The sequence below is a fragment of the Hibiscus syriacus genome, unplaced genomic scaffold (genome assembly GCF_006381635.1).
Source record: "Hibiscus syriacus cultivar Baekdansim isolate YM2019G1 unplaced genomic scaffold, ASM638163v2 tig00116962_pilon, whole genome shotgun sequence".
In the NCBI taxonomy this organism is placed as follows: Eukaryota; Viridiplantae; Streptophyta; class Magnoliopsida; order Malvales; family Malvaceae; genus Hibiscus; species Hibiscus syriacus.
This window is the reverse complement of record NW_024063488.1, coordinates 1,033,090-1,051,405: the sequence shown is the minus strand read 5'-3', so window position 1 is coordinate 1,051,405 and position 18,316 is coordinate 1,033,090. Positions and strand designations below refer to the sequence as shown.

The window sequence follows — 18,316 nt, the reverse complement described above, 5'->3', positions numbered from 1 at the left end:
ATAGAAAGCCAGAGTTTATGAGTTGAAACAAAGAATAGTGTTGTACATAAGAAAAAGTGTGGATATAATAAGAGATTGCATTTTAGAAGGAAAAAGTTAGCGTTGACTAACAAGAATATGTTATGGGAATTTACTGGAAGTATAAGATTGTAAGATATTGTCAGGATATGATAACCAAATATGAAATGGATCTGGATACAGTTGTATATTTGAGTAAAGCTGAGGATTAATAAGAAGAGTTTGAGAATGTGTATATCGATAATTAGTTTATAAGACAAAGGAAGTTATAATGTTGAGTTGAACAATGGAAATTTCAGGATGTATGAGAATAGAGGTGAAATTGACAAGTTAAGTAAACAGATTTTGAGATAATTTCGATTGGAAATGATGTATATGATTGGTTGACTAGGGCTTGTGCCCTAGATTGAACAGATGTTATTGACTAGATATCAGAGTAAAAGTGATAGAGTTATAAGATTGGAGGAAAATATAAAGTTGAGTCAATCAATTATGATGTGAATCTGAATATAATTGTGTATTCTGATAAGATAGATATGATGTAGAAACGGAGATAAGTATTTGCATGGAACCTTAAGGAAGAAAAATACAGGTATAAGAAATGATAAAGAATGAAGTTCTGTATAAGAAATGGGTTATCAAAGTTATGAGAATGTAATGAAGATTGGTACATAGATATGAGTATAGATGATAAGACAAGAGTATGTGAACATGAAAGGAAATATATGATTTGCGTATAAGGAATAAATAAAGGAATAATGAAATAAAGAAATGAAAGGGATTGAATTAAAGGATCAAATACGATAAAGGTTATATGGAAGTGTAGATGATAATTTTGATATAGAAGTAAGAAAAGTGTGCAAGGTGATGTGAAAAGATTCTTTAAAGTGTATGTTGAATCGTATTTAAAGAAGATTTAAGGTCGTGTTCTTGGTTAAATGATGATGGAAAACGAATTTGGTTATTATAAGGTAGTTAGAGATGGATTTATGATGTTGAGTGATGAAAATGAATGTTATTGTCTATATAATGAGTGACATTATATAGATTTTAGAAATGTCAAAGGAAAATGCAGAATCGAAGGAGATAAAAGACATAAATGGATTGAGGTTATGGTTACTGTGTATATGATAAGTGACAGTAGATAAATGTATAAAGGAAATCGATAATTGAAGAAATAAAGAAATGAAAGATTAAGTAAAGGAAGTAGCATGAGAACATTAGAAGATATGTTCTTATTGATATGTTTAGTGAAAATTCGAGGACGAATTTTCTTTAAAGGAGGGGAGATTTGTAACATCCTCAATACCGGGTTAGTAATCAAATTGTAAAGTTTTAGAATTTGGTGACCAGAGTAGAACCATGGATTAGTTCAATGATTTATTTGGAAATAAATCATAAAAGTTGTTAGTAATTATAAAATGAATTGAAGGGCAAAAAGGTCATTTGATGAGGAAGATTTTTATTTTCCTTATAAGATAAGGAAATCACGTGGGAAGAGAGAAAAGGTTCTAGAGTTCTCTACTCTTCTTCCTTCTTCATACGTGAAGGCTTGACTCAAAGGTGAGTTTCTTTGTTTGTTGATTAATTATTGATTTTAAGGATGGGTTATGATCATTAGATGATAATTAAGCTTAAGGAAAGCTTAATTTGTTCTAAAATAACAAGATAAAAGATAGAGAAGAGATTAAAGAAAATGAGTTTTTAGATGAATTTCTGGAAAAGAGTTAATAAGTGAAATTTGAGAAGGAATTTGACTTGTCATCGCTAAGAATAAGAGATATATGAAGTTAGAAAGGATTAATAACAAAGTTGAAAGTTTAGTAAGATTCTTAAATTTTAAGAATCATGATGAGATATGGAAGATAAAGATGGTTTATATGGATATAAGTTGGTTTAAGTAATGGTAATTGAATTTAATGACATAATAGGGGCTTAAAATAGAAGAATTGAATGAAAAATTGATGATTTTCGGACTTAAAATGCAAATTATGGGCAAGGTGTATCAATGCACATTAAATGTGTATCGATGCACTCTTTAAAGAAGAAACATCGAATGCAATTTCTGCATCGATGCATCCCTTAAAATAAAAACATCTAAGGTGATTTGTGTATCGATGCATGGGTAGTGCATCGATGCACATATTAAAGAATGCATCGATGCACTGTAGAATGCATCGATGCACTTCAAGGGGAAATTAAAATAGACTTTTCTTTTGGTCTAAGAAATGATAAATTAGAATATATCAATTGGTTAATGATATGTATCAATGTACGATTATATAGATATCGAGCACGAACAAGTTCCGAAACGATTATCAAGTTAAGATTCGATCGAAAGTAAAGTTCGGATAGGTCGTCAGAGTAAGATGCGCAAGAAAGAGAAAGAGCTTGGTAGTGTTATTGGTGATCAGGTGAGTACATGATAATAAGTATATGTTATGTTAGGGAATTTAGACTTGCGATGAGTCTAATTCCGATATTAGATTACATGAGTACAAAGATACAAGCATGTTGCATAGGATGTTTATGAGTAGATGGATATACATATATGCATTTAGAAGTTAACTGCATCTGTATATATGATTTATATGAATGTATATTGTGTGATAAATTTGATAGCCATGATTTATGTGATAATAAGATGTAGGATTCTGTGATGATAATAGATATGAATATAAGTTTATATGAAATAAGATTATGTGATATGAAGGTGTTATATGAATATAAATGATTAATTAACATGATATACATGACCATGTGAAAGCAAGAATATGTATATATGAACATGTGTTATGAGATAAGAATCATAATTTTGAGCTATGTGAAAAAGAATAAAAGTAAAGTGAAAAGTTATGTGATAAGTGAATGTGAATTTCATGGAAATATGTTATGTGAAAGTGAACTATGTGCCTACGTGAATATGTAAAAAGATGAATAATAATGCCCATGTTATATAATAAGAGAGCTATAGGTATAGTTGGCATGCCAAGAGTCGAGGGTCTACGTGGTTCTTCGGGACATAGTGGTCCTTCAGAACATAGTGGTCCTTCGGGACATAGTGGTCCTACGGGACAAATTCTACGTGCCCTTAGTGGGATTTATACGAGCTGTGGTGACAAGATTGTGCACAACCTCTATGTACTCACATACCTTACGTTCTCATTAGTGTGCATGGGCTAACCAAAAAGGATAACAATAAAATGTGAGTTGTAATGAGAAATGTGTTGCATGTTTTATATGAGGATATATGTGAATGTGTGTATGTGTTACAAGAAAGAATGTGTGTTATGGGTTATGGCATTTGTTATGTGATGTACATGAATATATGTTAATATATATATATATGAATGAATATCAATGACTCATATGATGATGTAAGAACATGTTATAAGATATAGAATATGAAAATAAGAGATCATATGAATAAGAGATAGAAAGGATAATCATATAAGAGTATGAGGAAATATAAATGATGATATGTATGTGTGTATGTAATTGTCACATGAAAAAGTATGTATACAAGTATGACATTGTATTATATGATATGCACATGCATTTGATAATTTACATATGGATTTATATGTCTCACTAAGTCTATGACTTAGCGTGTGAGTGTTTCACACGTAGGTTCAGGAAAGTAGGAAGAGGAGCTAAGAGGAGCAAGACATATTAGTTTCTCCTTACTGAAGGTCAGATCAGAACATAAATGAATAACATGTATTTTGTTATATAGAATCTAGTTGGCATGTAGTTAAAAGAATTGTATTAGATACGCTCTGATCAGTTTTGTAAAACCATATGTTTTATATCATAGAAAGTAAATGGTTTTATTAGAAATATCAAATTGAATCTTGTGTATTTTGTAAAAGTAAATGTTTTGGGAAGTCAATGTGACATCTCAGACTCGTATCCGGGTCGGGTACGAGTTGGGGGTGTTATACTTATCATCTTCCAAAGTCAAAGATGAACAAATTATTTTACCCTTTTTCCAATTTTATTAAGCAACTTTCAAAAAATTACAATCTTATCACTTTAATCTAACTGTCCAAATTAAACATGAAAATAAATCTTCAAATCCAATGATCCATATTATTTTCCATCATTTTAACATGTGAAAATAATATTTTTAAGCCTAATTTATCATCCTCCAATTTTTTCTGAAATTTCTATTCGATTTGATATATTGATTTCTTACCGGACTTTAACACTTTCTAGTTTTAAACATAAATTTTGGATAAGAATCTGATTTCAATAAAACCCTACTCTCAAGAGTAAACTACCTATTAATAGAATAAAATTATTTTTGAGAAAATTATCACTTAGGTCCCTGAATTTTCTCACTTTTATACTTTAGACACTAAACTATCAAAACTTACATTTTAACCCCTAACCAAAATTTGAGGTATTACATATCCCGCCTCAGCCATGACAATATAAGACATCATGTCCATATTTAATAAATATTCAATACATATATATTAAAAAAACAAAGACGTAGAGCAACGATGACTCATATTGGCTTATGGCTTGTCATTTTCAAAACCTCTACTTATTATCTAATTATTTGATATAAAGAGATTACCGGCATAAGCTCTCGTGTTCGCATAATCTCCATGACTTCAATCTTTTCTCTTATATATTATGAGTGTTGTCGTGAAGGGAGGTCGGTGGTATATTATCGTTGTTTACCTTATCTAAATTATACGTTTATTTTATTTTAGTACTTAAATTTTTATTTGTTTCAAAATTATATTTATCATTTACTTTTTATTTCATTTTAGTATATATCGTTAAAAACTTAACGGAACAACTACATATGATATTTTCTATAGATAAATTACATCATTCATCTCTTAATTATCTTCTCACTAAAAATTTACCCATAAAAAAGTACTATGTTATAACAGTTCTATTAAGTTTTTAATGACGAGGTATTAAAACGAAACAAAAAGTAAACGTTAGACATGATTTTGAAACAAATGAAAGTTTAAGTACTAAAATAAAACAAAATAAAACTGATAATTTAGATGTTAAATGTGTAGTTTACCCTAAAATTTATATCATTCCAGTCAACTTTTCTTTTTATTAATCGATTCAAAGACTCTGAAATGGAATATTTATTTGAATACGCAGCCAATAATTAAATGGACCAACGAATCATTCCTCAATCAATAACCATCAACCAGATCACTTACGCCCATATCTTTTTTTTAATAAATTTTTAATATATTTATATTTTATATACTTTCTTTTATATATTTATATATACCGCCTACATTTAAATTATTTTCTTATGTTATATTTATAATATTATTCATGAAAATGTTTTATATTTTTCTATGGTATAATTATATTAGAATATGTCAACAATCTCTACAGTAAGTGGTTAAAAACTCTCCGTTGACACTTTCACTATCCCTCAAGTTGTGGGTTTAATACCCATTAAGAGTAAAATTCCCCTTTCCCCCCTTAAGTAGGAATTGTTCAAAAAAAAAAGATATTACATATGAACCCATCAAATGACTTTAGAAGTAAAAAATATTGGGGTGTGTGCAATATTATACATATGAAAATTCTGAATATATATATGAAATGGAATCGAAAATGGGATATAAAGAAAACTTTAAATAGTTTGGCTATAGTAATGACAGACGAATAATACAAAAGTAAAAGGTATAAATCGTTGATAGTTTTTCATAGAGCAAGGCAGGAAACAATATTCTAAAGAATACCTTCCTTTGTTTGATTCTGAAGACCTCTCTGATCTTCTCGGCTTTGTTCTGGGTTCCATCTCGTTATTGTCCGTTCTTCAACAGTGTAGTGCTCTAAACATGAAGGAGAGTTTGCACCAAGCCCATTGCTATTCACGACAACAATCAATAATGTTTTTGCAACACTTCCACAAAGGCGAACTGTACAATGAACATCTGACCACACTCTTAATCGAACATTTAGATCATTATCCCCTTCTGGTAGTGCCAGCACTGCATACTCGGAATGGACAAGAGCTGGGTGGTGACGGTAGGCAACAAAGTCCACACCATACTGCAATCCTAATCTTACAACCCAATTTTTATGCCGAAGATGAGAATAAGCCTTGTAAGAAATAGGAAACACAGGCTTTTTTGATTTGAAGTACTCCCATAACTCCTCATTACTTTTTATGGATCCATCTTCACTGATGACTTGGAGGCATTTTAGTGAAAAGCATAAATAAAAGGTTTCCTCCATATCCAGTTGAAACCATTGTTTGTCCTTCTCTGCTGTAATTCTCGGTCGACCAAAACATGCACGGTTGAGAAGGTCAGCTAATTCAGTATCCACTTCAACGAGTACACTGCAGCTTGAGAGCAAGCCACAAGTCTTGGTTTGGATCAAGGAGGACTGGAGTTGTGAGACAATTTTAGACATAGGATCAGCACTAGCTTTGGCTTTTGAGCCTTTTCCTTTCCATCTAGGCTTCATTTAGTCCTTCAATATATTAAAAAACATAAAATAATTAGGATTCCTGCTCACTTAACCTTTCCTTTTGATTACAGGTGAATTTCGAAACTCTCTGAACTAAATAAGAAAGTAATTCTCTCCAATATTGCTCTGACTCCTTAATTCTTCTCGAAGTGCTTGTGTCCAATGCATATCGAGAGATGGGTACATGAATATTACCAAACCTTGAAATATGGAGATAAGCTTACAAGTATTGAAAGGAGAGACCGAAACATAGAACTTAGACCTGAACAACCACATGCTATTGATTGGTATCTTTATAGAACAGTATACAGGAATTCAAACAGAGACTTATTTGATCTAGTGTTTGTGGCAAGCGTTAGAAAAGGCAACATACTCATCAGCAAGGAAATCAAGCATCTTCGAGGGTACAAGCTCGTATACTAGGTTTAGGGTTAGTTTCGGACAGACTGTAAGAATGGTTTCAATCACTGCACTGGATAAACCCTGGTAAAAAAAGCGAAATGTCATTCAAGGAAGGACAGTGGTAGGGTGGAAACTTGCTCCAACCATGCATGACACTGGAGCACTGCTCCAAGAGGAAAAGATTTGTCACTGTCTACTGCAATTGGAGATCTTGAAGAAGTCTAGAGCTTTGGCACCAGAAGCATTACGACACTGTTTTAATACTAATTGGCTCTACTTGTTTTATCAGCTTGTATTTAGTACCAAAAAAAAAAACCCAATGTCTGAAACATACCCATAAAGAGATTCCCACCCCTCATATAAACTCAACTCTTTCCTTTTACATCACCATAACAAAGACAGATACAATAGGGGGGGGGGGGGAAGACAACATTTAAGTTTGCTCTTACTTGAGAGAGATCGACAGCCGCTTTAAAAAGATGATCCGCTTCTACTTCTGCTTGTTGAGAAATATTGTCTAACACTTGCTTCCAAATGGCCATAACAAAGACAAATGATAAAATATTAGTGAAAAGAAAAAAAAATAACACAGCAATAAGTTTCTTCTTATTTGAGAGAGAGCGACAGTTGCTTTCTATTTTTGAAACGATAGAAAAAGATGATCAGTTTCTACTTTTTCTCGTTGAGAAATATCGTCGAACAGTTGGTGAGCTAAAAAGATTAATTGAATACTCCGTAAAACCAATAACTAAATACATATATATCATCAGCAACAGTAAAAATACCACATGCATAATTCTCTTAATCACAATATCGACCATGAACTAGAAATCAATAACCCTGATCCCTCTTTACATTGTAAAGAAGGATTAAAGAAGTGCTGAGACAAACATAGGGAGTAGTAAAATTTGAGCTAATCAAAAGTGAAAAAAGAAAAGAAGGAAGTAATCTGAAAAGTTACATGAGGAAGGAAGAACAAGGACGTTATACTCGACTCACCTTGAATATTAGAAATTAAGCATCCCCGACAACGACAAAGCCAGAGGCTCTCAACGCAATAGTAGTCAGCAGAAAGCTCGCAGCACAGCAGTGTGTCTTTGCCAAATCAGATCCGTGTGCTTTTGCTATTCGTGAGATAATTGTATGACGGTCATTTCACTTTTGTTATTAATGCAATTTCATCTTTCCTTTTCTATTTCATTTATATTCCACCTGTTAATTTTATTTTATTCAATTTCACCCTTTCATCATTTTAATATATTTGTATTTCTTGCCATTAGTTTTCATTTCATTCAATTTCTTCCTATTACATTTTCAATTTCACCTTTCGATAGCCTATGAGTTTGATAACCTATGAGATTAAAACCAACAACTTAGTAAGCAACAAGTAAATTCCTCAATCAATATAAATAAATTTCACGACTTCAATAGAGATTGATAACAATACAGAGTATTAATAATCTCTCTAACAAAAGTAAAACCCAACCTCTTTTGTTTGGTACTCTTAATGAGGTTTATTGTTTAATCACGGTCTAGGACTTGAAAGACATAAATATCCTTTTTATATAGAACAAAATATCGTAAACTTAGGCATGCGTTAGGCACTTCAGCACAAATCTCATTACAGTGCACTCTGATAATGTCTATATTTCATTTTGCTCCTAACTTGATCTTACACTTGAAAATGACTTTGGAAGAGTATATTTAGTCAAGATAGATAAAATATTATAAAAAATACTGAAATAATCGTTAAAAAGAATTATAATCTTAAAAGTTACATTTTCACTACATAATATTATGTAAAATGATGCACAAACTACCTAAGATCTAAGGGCCGGTTTAACATTACTTTTGAAAATTGTGGTTGAGAAGCACTCTTAAAAGTGCTTTTGAGAAATACTTTTGCATTATTTGGTAGTGTTTAGTATTGCTGTCAAAAAGTGTTTTTAAAAATGTAATAATCATTCTAGACATGATGTTATAAATTGAAAATATACATTTAAATCATTTTTAAATTCTGTAATATTATAATATATAAAATATATCAAATTAAGTTTTGATAATGTATAAAAATATTCATAATATTAAATAAATAAATTTTTAATAATTGTACCTTTTCTGTAAAAATGTATAAAATTTAAAATAACGGTATATAAAAAAATTGACATGAAAAGATATAAATTTTTAAATCTACAAATATTTTATTATAAGTCTATAAATTATAAAATAAATACATTATATAATATAATAAAGGAATATTAAAGTTGTAATTTGGCCCCAAAAGCACTTGCCCAAACGCCTTTTACGTTTGAGTTGAAAAACACTTTTTACATGCACTTTTTTTTAATAGAAAATGAGCCTAAATGAACAAACTAGGTCTGTCCCAAACGAACATAGGGAGACTCATAATATCGGTGTGGAGTCAAACAAGACCAGTTGGCCAGCATTGTTTCCATCGATCTTTGCTAAAGAATCAACCATATTTGCCTCTCATCGGATAAGTTTAAAGTCCACAAACCAAGCTTGGTTGAGCAACGTCGCGATCTCACGGACTAAGAAATAGCTAGGGGCTGTCGGAGGATACATTTGTAAGGAGACGATAAGCATCTGAACTATCCAACTAATCCATGTTGACACAAATCCAATCCCTGGAGACTAATGTATATCTGTAGTACTTTCAACGCTCCTTGTGCGTGAGCCACTTGATAGGTGCGTAGCATGTTTGGCGAGGTAAAGACTCTAATGGAGGATGGAAGTTGCGTTGCATCGGACACCATTGAAGATCCTGTCGTTTCTTCTCTTCCATACGTGCCAAATAATATAGGCAAACAAGATATTTCATGGAATTCCAAATTTCGGATGGCAAGCTTTAATCTTCAAAGTTGTGGCGATCCAATCTTCAACCTGCAAAATGAAAAACCATCGAGGATTTCAGACCAAAAGTGTTTTACCGCCGAACAATCACTTTTAAAACATGTTTAGTATTGTTTATAGTTCAAAAAGTAAGATTAGAGAGTAAAATAAGTTCTTTCATTAGTCTAATATTATTTATTAGACACCCGTTTGACACTTAATGGTTATCTATTGTTAGCAATCTATAAATAAAATGACTGATCCTAAAAATAAAGAAATAAATAGAGTGGCCAAATTGTAAGTTTAGAAAAATATCCTAATTAATACCTTACTACAATTATTTTTCCGCACCCTGAGCCTTGAGCCTGAGCCTGGTGTTTCAGTTCACCTTTACCCATTCCGAGTCCTAATCAGTCCCAAAGAGAAGAAAAAAAAAAAAGAAAAGGAGTAGCCATGGCTTCCAACTCATCCCAACCCTTTAAACCATCTGCTTCCAACTCATCCCAACCCTTTAAACCATCTGCCTCCAAACTCCCCATCAAGCGTAAAGCCCCTCAACTCGAATTCCAACCCATCGTCCTCCCCAAACCCCAAACGCATCCTTTCAAATTCCAGCGAATCTGGTCCGAGCCCAATGAGATTCGTTTCCTCGAAGCCCTCCTCCGATCCCCTTCCCTCTCTTTCCCCAAAAGACCTCCCTCTTTTCTACTCTTCCTTCTCCCACTCCATGTCCCATCCTTACACCAAATCCCAGCTCTCCGAAAAGCTTAGAAGACAAAGGAAAAAGTTCAGGGTCATCTCCTCTAGGCTCGCTCGAGGATTGGACCCTTCTTCCCTCTCTCTTCATGATCGAGCTTTGTTTGATATTTCCCGAAGGCTTTGGGGTCCTGAGTTCGCTTCCACTTCCCCCTTCGGTAGCAACTCTCCCGGGTTTTCTCACGATCATGAAATCAATGGCGTTGCTGGGAATGGGCTTCATGATGCTGATATGAAGGATAATGTTAATGAACCGAGTTTGTGTTATGATTTCGCTGCGGGAAGGGATGAGGTGATTAATGGCGAGGCATTTGATGGCAAAATTCACGAGATAATGTTCTCGAATTTTTTATTTTACGAGATAATGTTTTAGACATATTATTTGTTGAGATAGGATGAATCCTATAGTGAAGCCGTAGGTCGCCATGCACTCTGGGCGACCAAGAAGCCGAGCTATGCATGCATGTGGGAGCTATACATGGGCCATGCACGTCGATGTAGGTCGCCATGGAGTTCCGGCGACATGGTAGGTCGCCATGCACGGATGGCGACCAAGCTCCTAGGAGATTCCTGCCTGGCGACCAAGCTTTAACCTTCTGCTCTCTCATGCATGCGTTGCATCCATAGCTAGGAGATTCCTACATCCGTAGCTGCATGCGTTGCATCCATAGCTGGGAGATTCCTACATCTATAGCTGCATTATTGCAGCGTTAATTTAGCTTCTAAATGCAACAAATATTGTTGTTCAATTGCAGCCTTTCAACGCTCAATAGTTACACGATTCAACGCTAATATTATTTGCTTCAACCGTTAAATTTAATGACGCTGTCCAACGTTCATTTGCTTTATATAAAGGATATGGGATTTAGGGTAGAAGCAGAAGCAGAAGCACATATAAACTTTGTCGAGAGAAAGAAAATGAAGAAGAAGAAAAGAATATAAAGGCTCAAACATAGTTCGTGAGGTAATTTTTTATTGTTTAATTTAGTTTATTATATGAAATTATTAGTTTGTTAGTTTAGGGTTTAGGTTAAAACTAAAATTTAGTTAATTAGTTTGTTAGTATAAATTATTAGTTTGTTAGTTTAAGTTATATTATATTAGTTTGTTAATTTAAGTTATATATTATATTATATAAAAAATTAGTTAATTAGTTTCTTAGTTTAAGTTATTAAATATAAAAAAATATTTAATTAATTTGTTAGTGTTTATTAAACATATATTAGGTTGTTTGTTGAAGTTGAAGTTATATTATAAAAAAAATTAATCAGTGCTTAATTAGTTTGTTATTTTAACTAAGTTATATTATAATAAAGAAATAGTTTATTAGTTTAAGTTATATTATAATATATTAGATTATATAAAATTTATTTATTTAATTTATTGATGTTTAAATAAATATTTTGTTTACACATACAGAACATTATTCCACAACATTTGCCTACGTACAGATTGATTCGAAGAAAGAAACAAGAAAGGAAAGGAAGAAGTTATAAATACGTGGGTAATTTATTATTTTTTGTTGTCTATTTTTTGTTGTTGTATATGTGTAAATTAGTTAGTTAGTAAGTTTATATTAGATTATATAAACTAATTTGTGCGAGATAATTTTCGTTTAAAAAAATATTATGTTTAAAAATATTTAGTAAAAATTAATTGAATGAAATAATCCGGCCAACGCATTATCTCGCGAAATAATTTTTTTGAGAACATTATCTCGACAGTTTTGCCTAATAAATTTGTTTGATATTTTAAAAAAATAAAAAATATTATCAAACTAATCATTATTATTAGCAATCATTACTAAATGATTAGTATCAAATCTAAATCATTAAATATTTTTAATAAATAATTATTAGTTGTAGATACCCATTTTCTTAAAAGATAGAACTAGCAAGAGTTTATCTCCTAAGAGGACTCTTCCACCACCATATCCTTTAAAGCAACAACCACACCAACAAACGTGCAAGGAGTCTAGTTGCATTAAGATTCTATTGTTAATAGGATTCTAAAAATAGTTAGTTTTTTCACTATAAATACATGTAATCCTTCCCATTTGTAAGACACGATTTAAATACAAGATACAGAGGAAAGCATGAAAAAAAATACAAAGGCAAAGCTATTGTAAACGATTCGAAAAGGAAATAAAAGGTAGCATCTTTTTTTACATTGATTCGTTCATTTCTCGCATGTGCATGTTATTTTTCTTGAGATTTGGTTTGAGTAACCCAAAGCGTGGGTTGCGCCGATGACCAAAAAGGGGTGGGGTTTCGAAGTTTCGAACCTAGATCTACTCCCGAGGCATGTTCATTTTTTTAAAGTATTTAATATTCCCCCTAAGTCAATCTTAATCTTTAATTTACCTTGAAATTTACCCTTTAATTTTACTTTTATATTAATTTCATCACATATATATATATATTTAATTATATTTTTTTATTTATTTACTATATTCTTTTTTTTTTATATTATATTATTTATATTATATATATCTTATGTCATTATATATATATATATATATATGTATAGATGTATTAATTTTTCTCTATTTACTATATATATATTTTTTCTTAATATTATATTTTATATGTTTTTATATATATTTTTTTCTTAATATTCTATTTTTGTTTTTATTTATTTATATATATTATATTTTTACTTTATTTTATTTTTTTCTATTTTTTTTCTTAATATCATGTGTATTTTTATTTTTTATTTGTTTTACTTAGTATTATATATTTATTATTTTTATTTGTTTTAGTAAATATTACTTTATATGTACACATTATTTTTATTCCTTTTTAATTTCTTTTACCTTTTTTAATTTTTTTACTCCATTAATATTTTTCCTTTATCTGTGTCTTTATTTTTTTAACATTTTATTCATTTTGTTTATTATTATTTTTTTTTACGTATTTTGTTATTTTCCATTTTTTCTTGTTTTATTTATTATTCTCACGTTTGCACACTTACTATCCTAATTCGATTTTATACTCCACTACGAGTCAAACGTTTTTATCTTTTAAGGGTATTCAAATCAATCAATTGTAAGTAATTTGAATCGGGTCTGTTAAATTTTAATTTTAATTTCGAATTTTCGCAACTAAGACAACCAGCAAATTAATTGGTACCGAAAGGGCGGTTCAAGGGTGCTAATCATTCCTTGACCGTAACCGACTCCCAAACCCGACACATTTCTGGTAAAAAGCAGATCAGGTAAGATGGTGTCCGACCCACCTAAATTCGTTTTAAAATGGTCGGTGGTGACTCCAATCCATATTTTTCAAGTCGAAGCCCAATTTCGAGGCCCAATCGAAAGACGGTTACGACAGCTTGGCGACTCCGCTTGGGACAGGTAAGTGAGTCAGGCCGAAATTAATTTTCGATTTCCTTTTTTACAAGATTAAATTTTAATTTATTTACTGTATTCCAATTATTTATCTTTGATTATTTTTTTTCAAGTAAATAGTTGTACTGACGTTTTTTCAATGATTTTCAGATTTTTGAAAAAGTTTCCATCTCTAGCTCTATACCCGAGCTCCGAACCCTTTTAAGTGGGGGTGAAAGTGATGCCTTCGTGTGAATTTATTCACCATGCGGGCCTAGCAAGTAGCCTTCGGGATTCATATACCTTATGTCTTCGTGTGAATTTATTCACCGTGCGGGCATAAGGGAATGTATCCTCTCGAGTTTAACTTAGTCCACATAAGCTTGTAATAAGCTTAGGACTAAGGGTCTGGTAAGCCCAAGGGGGCACCGGCAAGGAGAACTCGGGTCCCGTTTTTTAGAACCTAAATCGGGAGGCTATGGAGAATTAGAGCCCACCCCAAAACTCATTCCAAACCCTAGGCTGCTTTGTTTCATGCTTTACTTTCTGTTCAAAGCATGCGAACTAGACAAATATGCGGTTAGGATTTGTGTGGAATTAGCATGCGGGATAGAGATCATGTTCGGGTAGGAATTAAAGCATGTGGGGTAGGACTTTTATTTTCATGATTGTTTTTTTCACCTCACTAACCTTTTTCATTTTTGTTCTCTTTTATTTTATTTTCATCATTTACATCATTTAAAAGAGGTATTGATCCACCAAAAACGTGTTTGTTAAAACATAAATAATTCACATTAATTGACAAAGGGGTTGTAATACAAGAGGTGAAAAACGCAGGGGTCCGGCTATGGTCAGAAAAGACTCAGAAAGAAAATGAGGACAATCTGCAAGACAACTATGTGTCACATTCGATCAAGAAACAAGCAAATGAACTTTGGATAATCCCTTTGATGGAGGATTTCAATGGAGTTTCCGATTCAGAAAAGGATGAAAGTCAGAGATGCAGTCATTCAATACTTTTGGGAACAAGTACAAAAAACAGCTCGTCACTTGCACGGTTTAGCCAGAGAAGCCGGAGCGGTTCGGCAGGGTATTCGACCGGTGACATACGAAGGTAGAAGATTAGTCAACTTGTTTTGGGGTCTAGAGGATTTAGTCCGGATGTACCTTTAAATTTGTTTATTGTCTCTTAAAAGATAAAACACTTTTGTCCCAATAAAGATTATTTATAATAACAGACATGTTTTTGGATCAATGCCTCGAACATTTCATGTATTTTTGCATTTTGCATCTACATTTCATTTTTAAGCATTTTCATAAACATGAAATTTCTTCATGGAGGATTCGATGAAGTGGTTTTAACCACATGACACCACATGGAAGCAAGATTGTAACATCAAAAGAAAAAATTGAAATCAGTACAGTGGGAGCTCGATCAGTTGGTTATATGACTAAGCTTGCCAGGATGATCTAAGAAAAGAGTCCACATATCCTGAGGGCTACGATGTTGAAGCCGTTTGCAGTTGCCACATAGGATGCTCCAAATATTCCTCTGAGAACTATAAGGCGATGAAGCGCAAGATCCAAAACCTGATGGATTCAGGGGCATAGACAGCCGAAGAAGGGGGAATTGCATATACCATTTGCACCTAGAGGATTGTTTTGTTTGAACACGTCTTTGATCTTTTGCTTAATCTTTTAAACGATTGAATTTATGCTACTTTCTAAGGTGGAGCAATTGAACAAATTTTAATCTTTAGTTCTTCGAATATTAAATGAATTAAGGATTCTTTTAATTCTTCAAGAATTATAGATTTTTGACATATGACAAGATTAGACCTTTCTTATCCTGTCTCAAACCCCAAAATAAAATACATTGATTCTTTACCCAAAATAACTCAGGGTCATTACCAAAAAGACCAAGTTTTGACGTTACCACCCCTTTGAAACTTTTTCATACCATACCTTTCTTTGAGTCGATAAAGTCACACCATTGTCTTTTTAGACTCAAAATTGGCATTTTTATGCCATCAAAACCCAAGGCATTGAGTTGTTCATTCGAACATGAGCATTTTTCTAAGACACAACTTGGGGCATCTCGCAGGGAGCCTGAACATTGAGATATTTTGGGGGCAAGAAGCATAAAGAAGAATTCACTCGAAATAATTCTATCATGCATTAATTACACTGTTTTCATGTGAATAAAATTAATCCTGGAAATCTATCCCCCTGGGGATACCTCTTCTGTGAAAGCTTCTATGTATGAAATGATGAACGACTTTCTTTCTTTACCCCTTCACAACAGGAGAAAATATATATCCCTTGTGTCCCCTTTTGAGCCTATAGTATTTTTCTTCTAATTCAACCCTAACCAAGGATTACCCTCCACTCTAGGGGGCAAAGTGGAGAAAATCTGCTCGCATGAGTGAAGACATTGATTCAGATGAGATACCGGAAGGTGAACCAAATGCCAAGTGCGAAGATTCAATCAGAACAAAAAGAGAAAAAAGGAAAAAAATCAAAGAGAAAATAAAAAGAGAAAAAACAAAGGAAAATTGAAGAAAAAAGAAAACAAGATGCATATGCAAAGGTTCTCTCGATTCAAATGATGCATTGAGATTCAAACTATGAGATTGATCAAGCACAATCATTTCCGAATCACTGAACCACTTCACTCGAAGATTATAGAGCATCAAATGAGATTGATCAAGCACAATCATTTCTGAATCACTAAATCACTCCACTCAAAGATTATAGAGCATCAAGAGAGAGACACATACGAGCAGATTCAAATTGAGAAAGATATGATTGAAGATATCAAAATGAATTGATCATTAGTTCAATCACCCTTAAACACTTGTTTGGGCCTTTTATCCATTTCTTTCATAACCATAAACCATGACCTACGTTATGTGCCTTAAAAGTCCCTTCTAATCATACATGAAGTTCTGAACAGAAGAGACTATCTTCAGATTTCATCCCGCCCATCAGGATTAATCTTTATTTGTAAAACCAGTGTAATTAATGTATGATAAAGAAAAATAACAAAGGGGGGTTCAAGACGTAAATTACGAATGGCGTCTTGAAACCAAATGAGGATTCGAGTTGAAAACCTGAAAAGGCGGCTCGAATATGAAAATTGGGCAGCTGAGGCGATCACACAAATTCCTTGATAAGGCATCGCACAATCCGAGCATGACCATGAAAGTTGGGAGTCGGAGAACACTTCCAGTGAATGAGCATACAAGGTAACCCATCAAACCTTTGAGCATCAAATAAACAAAAAATGCCAAACCTTTGACCAAACACAATAACTTAAGACTTTTTTTATCCTTTCCTTACTTAACCATTTCCCAAGGATAGCTTTGATCTTGACACTTGTCGAATAGCTAGAATTTATTGAAGGATTAACAATTTAATTAATTCTTTGATATCCAATGAAATCTAGTTTTATGATTCGTTTCAATTGTAAAACCGTGAAAGGGGCAATATTTTCAAAACTTTTTCAAAACTTTTTTAATTGATATTTTCAGAACTTTGAAAATAAAATAGAAACATTTTTTCAAACAAGACAATCTCTCTAGAGTGGATCTTGGTAAATGACATGTGGCTCTCAAACAATAATATCATGCTTAGAATTAATGTTAAAGCAAGAAATGAGGAACAATAGGGGCACTTTTAATGTTGGGGCATTTTTGGAGATTCAACATTGAATATTGGGGCATCTCCGGGGATTCAAAATCCTGATGCAAACGATCAGATCTTCCGAAGGCTTTTCCTCCACATCTTTAGAGTCAAGTTTCAACTTCAAGGCAAAAGATACTTGATTCAAAAGAGTTTGTAAAAATTGATGGTGGTTGCTTAACTCAACAACAAGAAGTCACACTTCAACCAACTCGACATATTGAAAGATCGACATTCATCTTCAGATTCAACATTTCCAACATAAATTTTGTCTCGCTTGAGACAGTCTCATTTAATGTAGATGATTATCTCACTTGAGATTTCTTTTCTTAAAACAGACTTTGTCTCACTTGAGACTGTTTCACTCGAAAAAAGGCATTTCATTTCACTCAAGACTGTTTTAAAAAAAAAGATTTTATCTCGCTTGAGATAGTTTCCCTTGAAACAAAATTTTGTCTCCCTTGAGACAGTTTCTCTTGAAACATAAACATTGAAAACATTTCCCTTGAAATAAATTTCATCTCTCTTGAGACAGTTTCTCTTGAAATAAATTTTGTCTCTCTTGAGACAGTTTCCCTTGAAACAAATTATTTGAATATGTTTTATTTGAAATAAATTTCATCTCCCTTGAGACAGTTTCTTTTGGAACTAAGTTTTGTCTCTCTTGAGACAGTTTCTCTTGAAACAAATTTCGTCTTTCTTGAGACAGTTTCCCTTGAAACAAAATCTTTGAATTTATTTCCCCTAAAACAAATTTTGTCTCCCTTGAGACAATTTCTCTTGAAAGACAAAATCTTCAAATTT

General features: G+C 32.4%; 2 protein-coding genes across 5 annotated transcripts in view; one reads left to right on the top strand and one right to left on the bottom strand.

Moving 5' to 3' along the window:
- Window positions 1-5,659: 5,659 nt before the first annotated feature.
- Window positions 5,660-7,421, bottom strand: LOC120190488 (tRNA-splicing endonuclease subunit Sen2-1-like). 4 transcript variants are annotated; one of them, XM_039193560.1, is made up of 3 exons: window positions 6,925-7,266; window positions 6,713-6,725; window positions 5,660-6,491 (listed from the first exon to the last, which is right to left on the bottom strand). In XM_039193560.1, the coding sequence occupies exon 3, from the start codon at window positions 6,484-6,486 to the stop codon at window positions 5,743-5,745; it is 744 nt and encodes a 247-aa protein (XP_039049491.1). In that variant the 5' UTR covers window positions 6,487-6,491; window positions 6,713-6,725; window positions 6,925-7,266; the 3' UTR covers window positions 5,660-5,742. The 4 variants fall into 4 exon arrangements, with proteins under 4 accessions (XP_039049491.1, XP_039049492.1, XP_039049493.1 ...); XM_039193561.1 differs by lacking the exons at window positions 6,713-6,725; window positions 6,925-7,266 and adding an exon at window positions 7,341-7,421 and having other exon boundaries at window positions 5,660-6,492; XM_039193562.1 differs by lacking the exon at window positions 6,925-7,266 and having other exon boundaries at window positions 5,660-6,492; window positions 6,714-6,725.
- Window positions 7,422-10,243: 2,822 nt separating this feature from the next.
- Window positions 10,244-18,316, top strand: part of LOC120190489 (probable transcription factor At5g28040) — a 28,641-nt gene continuing 20,568 nt past the window's right edge. The window contains exon 1 of the mRNA XM_039193564.1: window positions 10,244-10,808. Coding sequence (XP_039049495.1) covers window positions 10,379-10,808 — 430 coding nt within the window. The 5' untranslated portion in view covers window positions 10,244-10,378. The remainder of the gene's footprint in view (window positions 10,809-18,316) is intronic.

What these genes read in the sequence shown, in the direction of transcription:
- LOC120190488 (XM_039193561.1), bottom strand. Translation starts at nt 6,486, where the DNA reads ATGAAGCCTAGATGGAAAGGAAAAGGCTCAAAAGCCAAAGCTAGTGCT.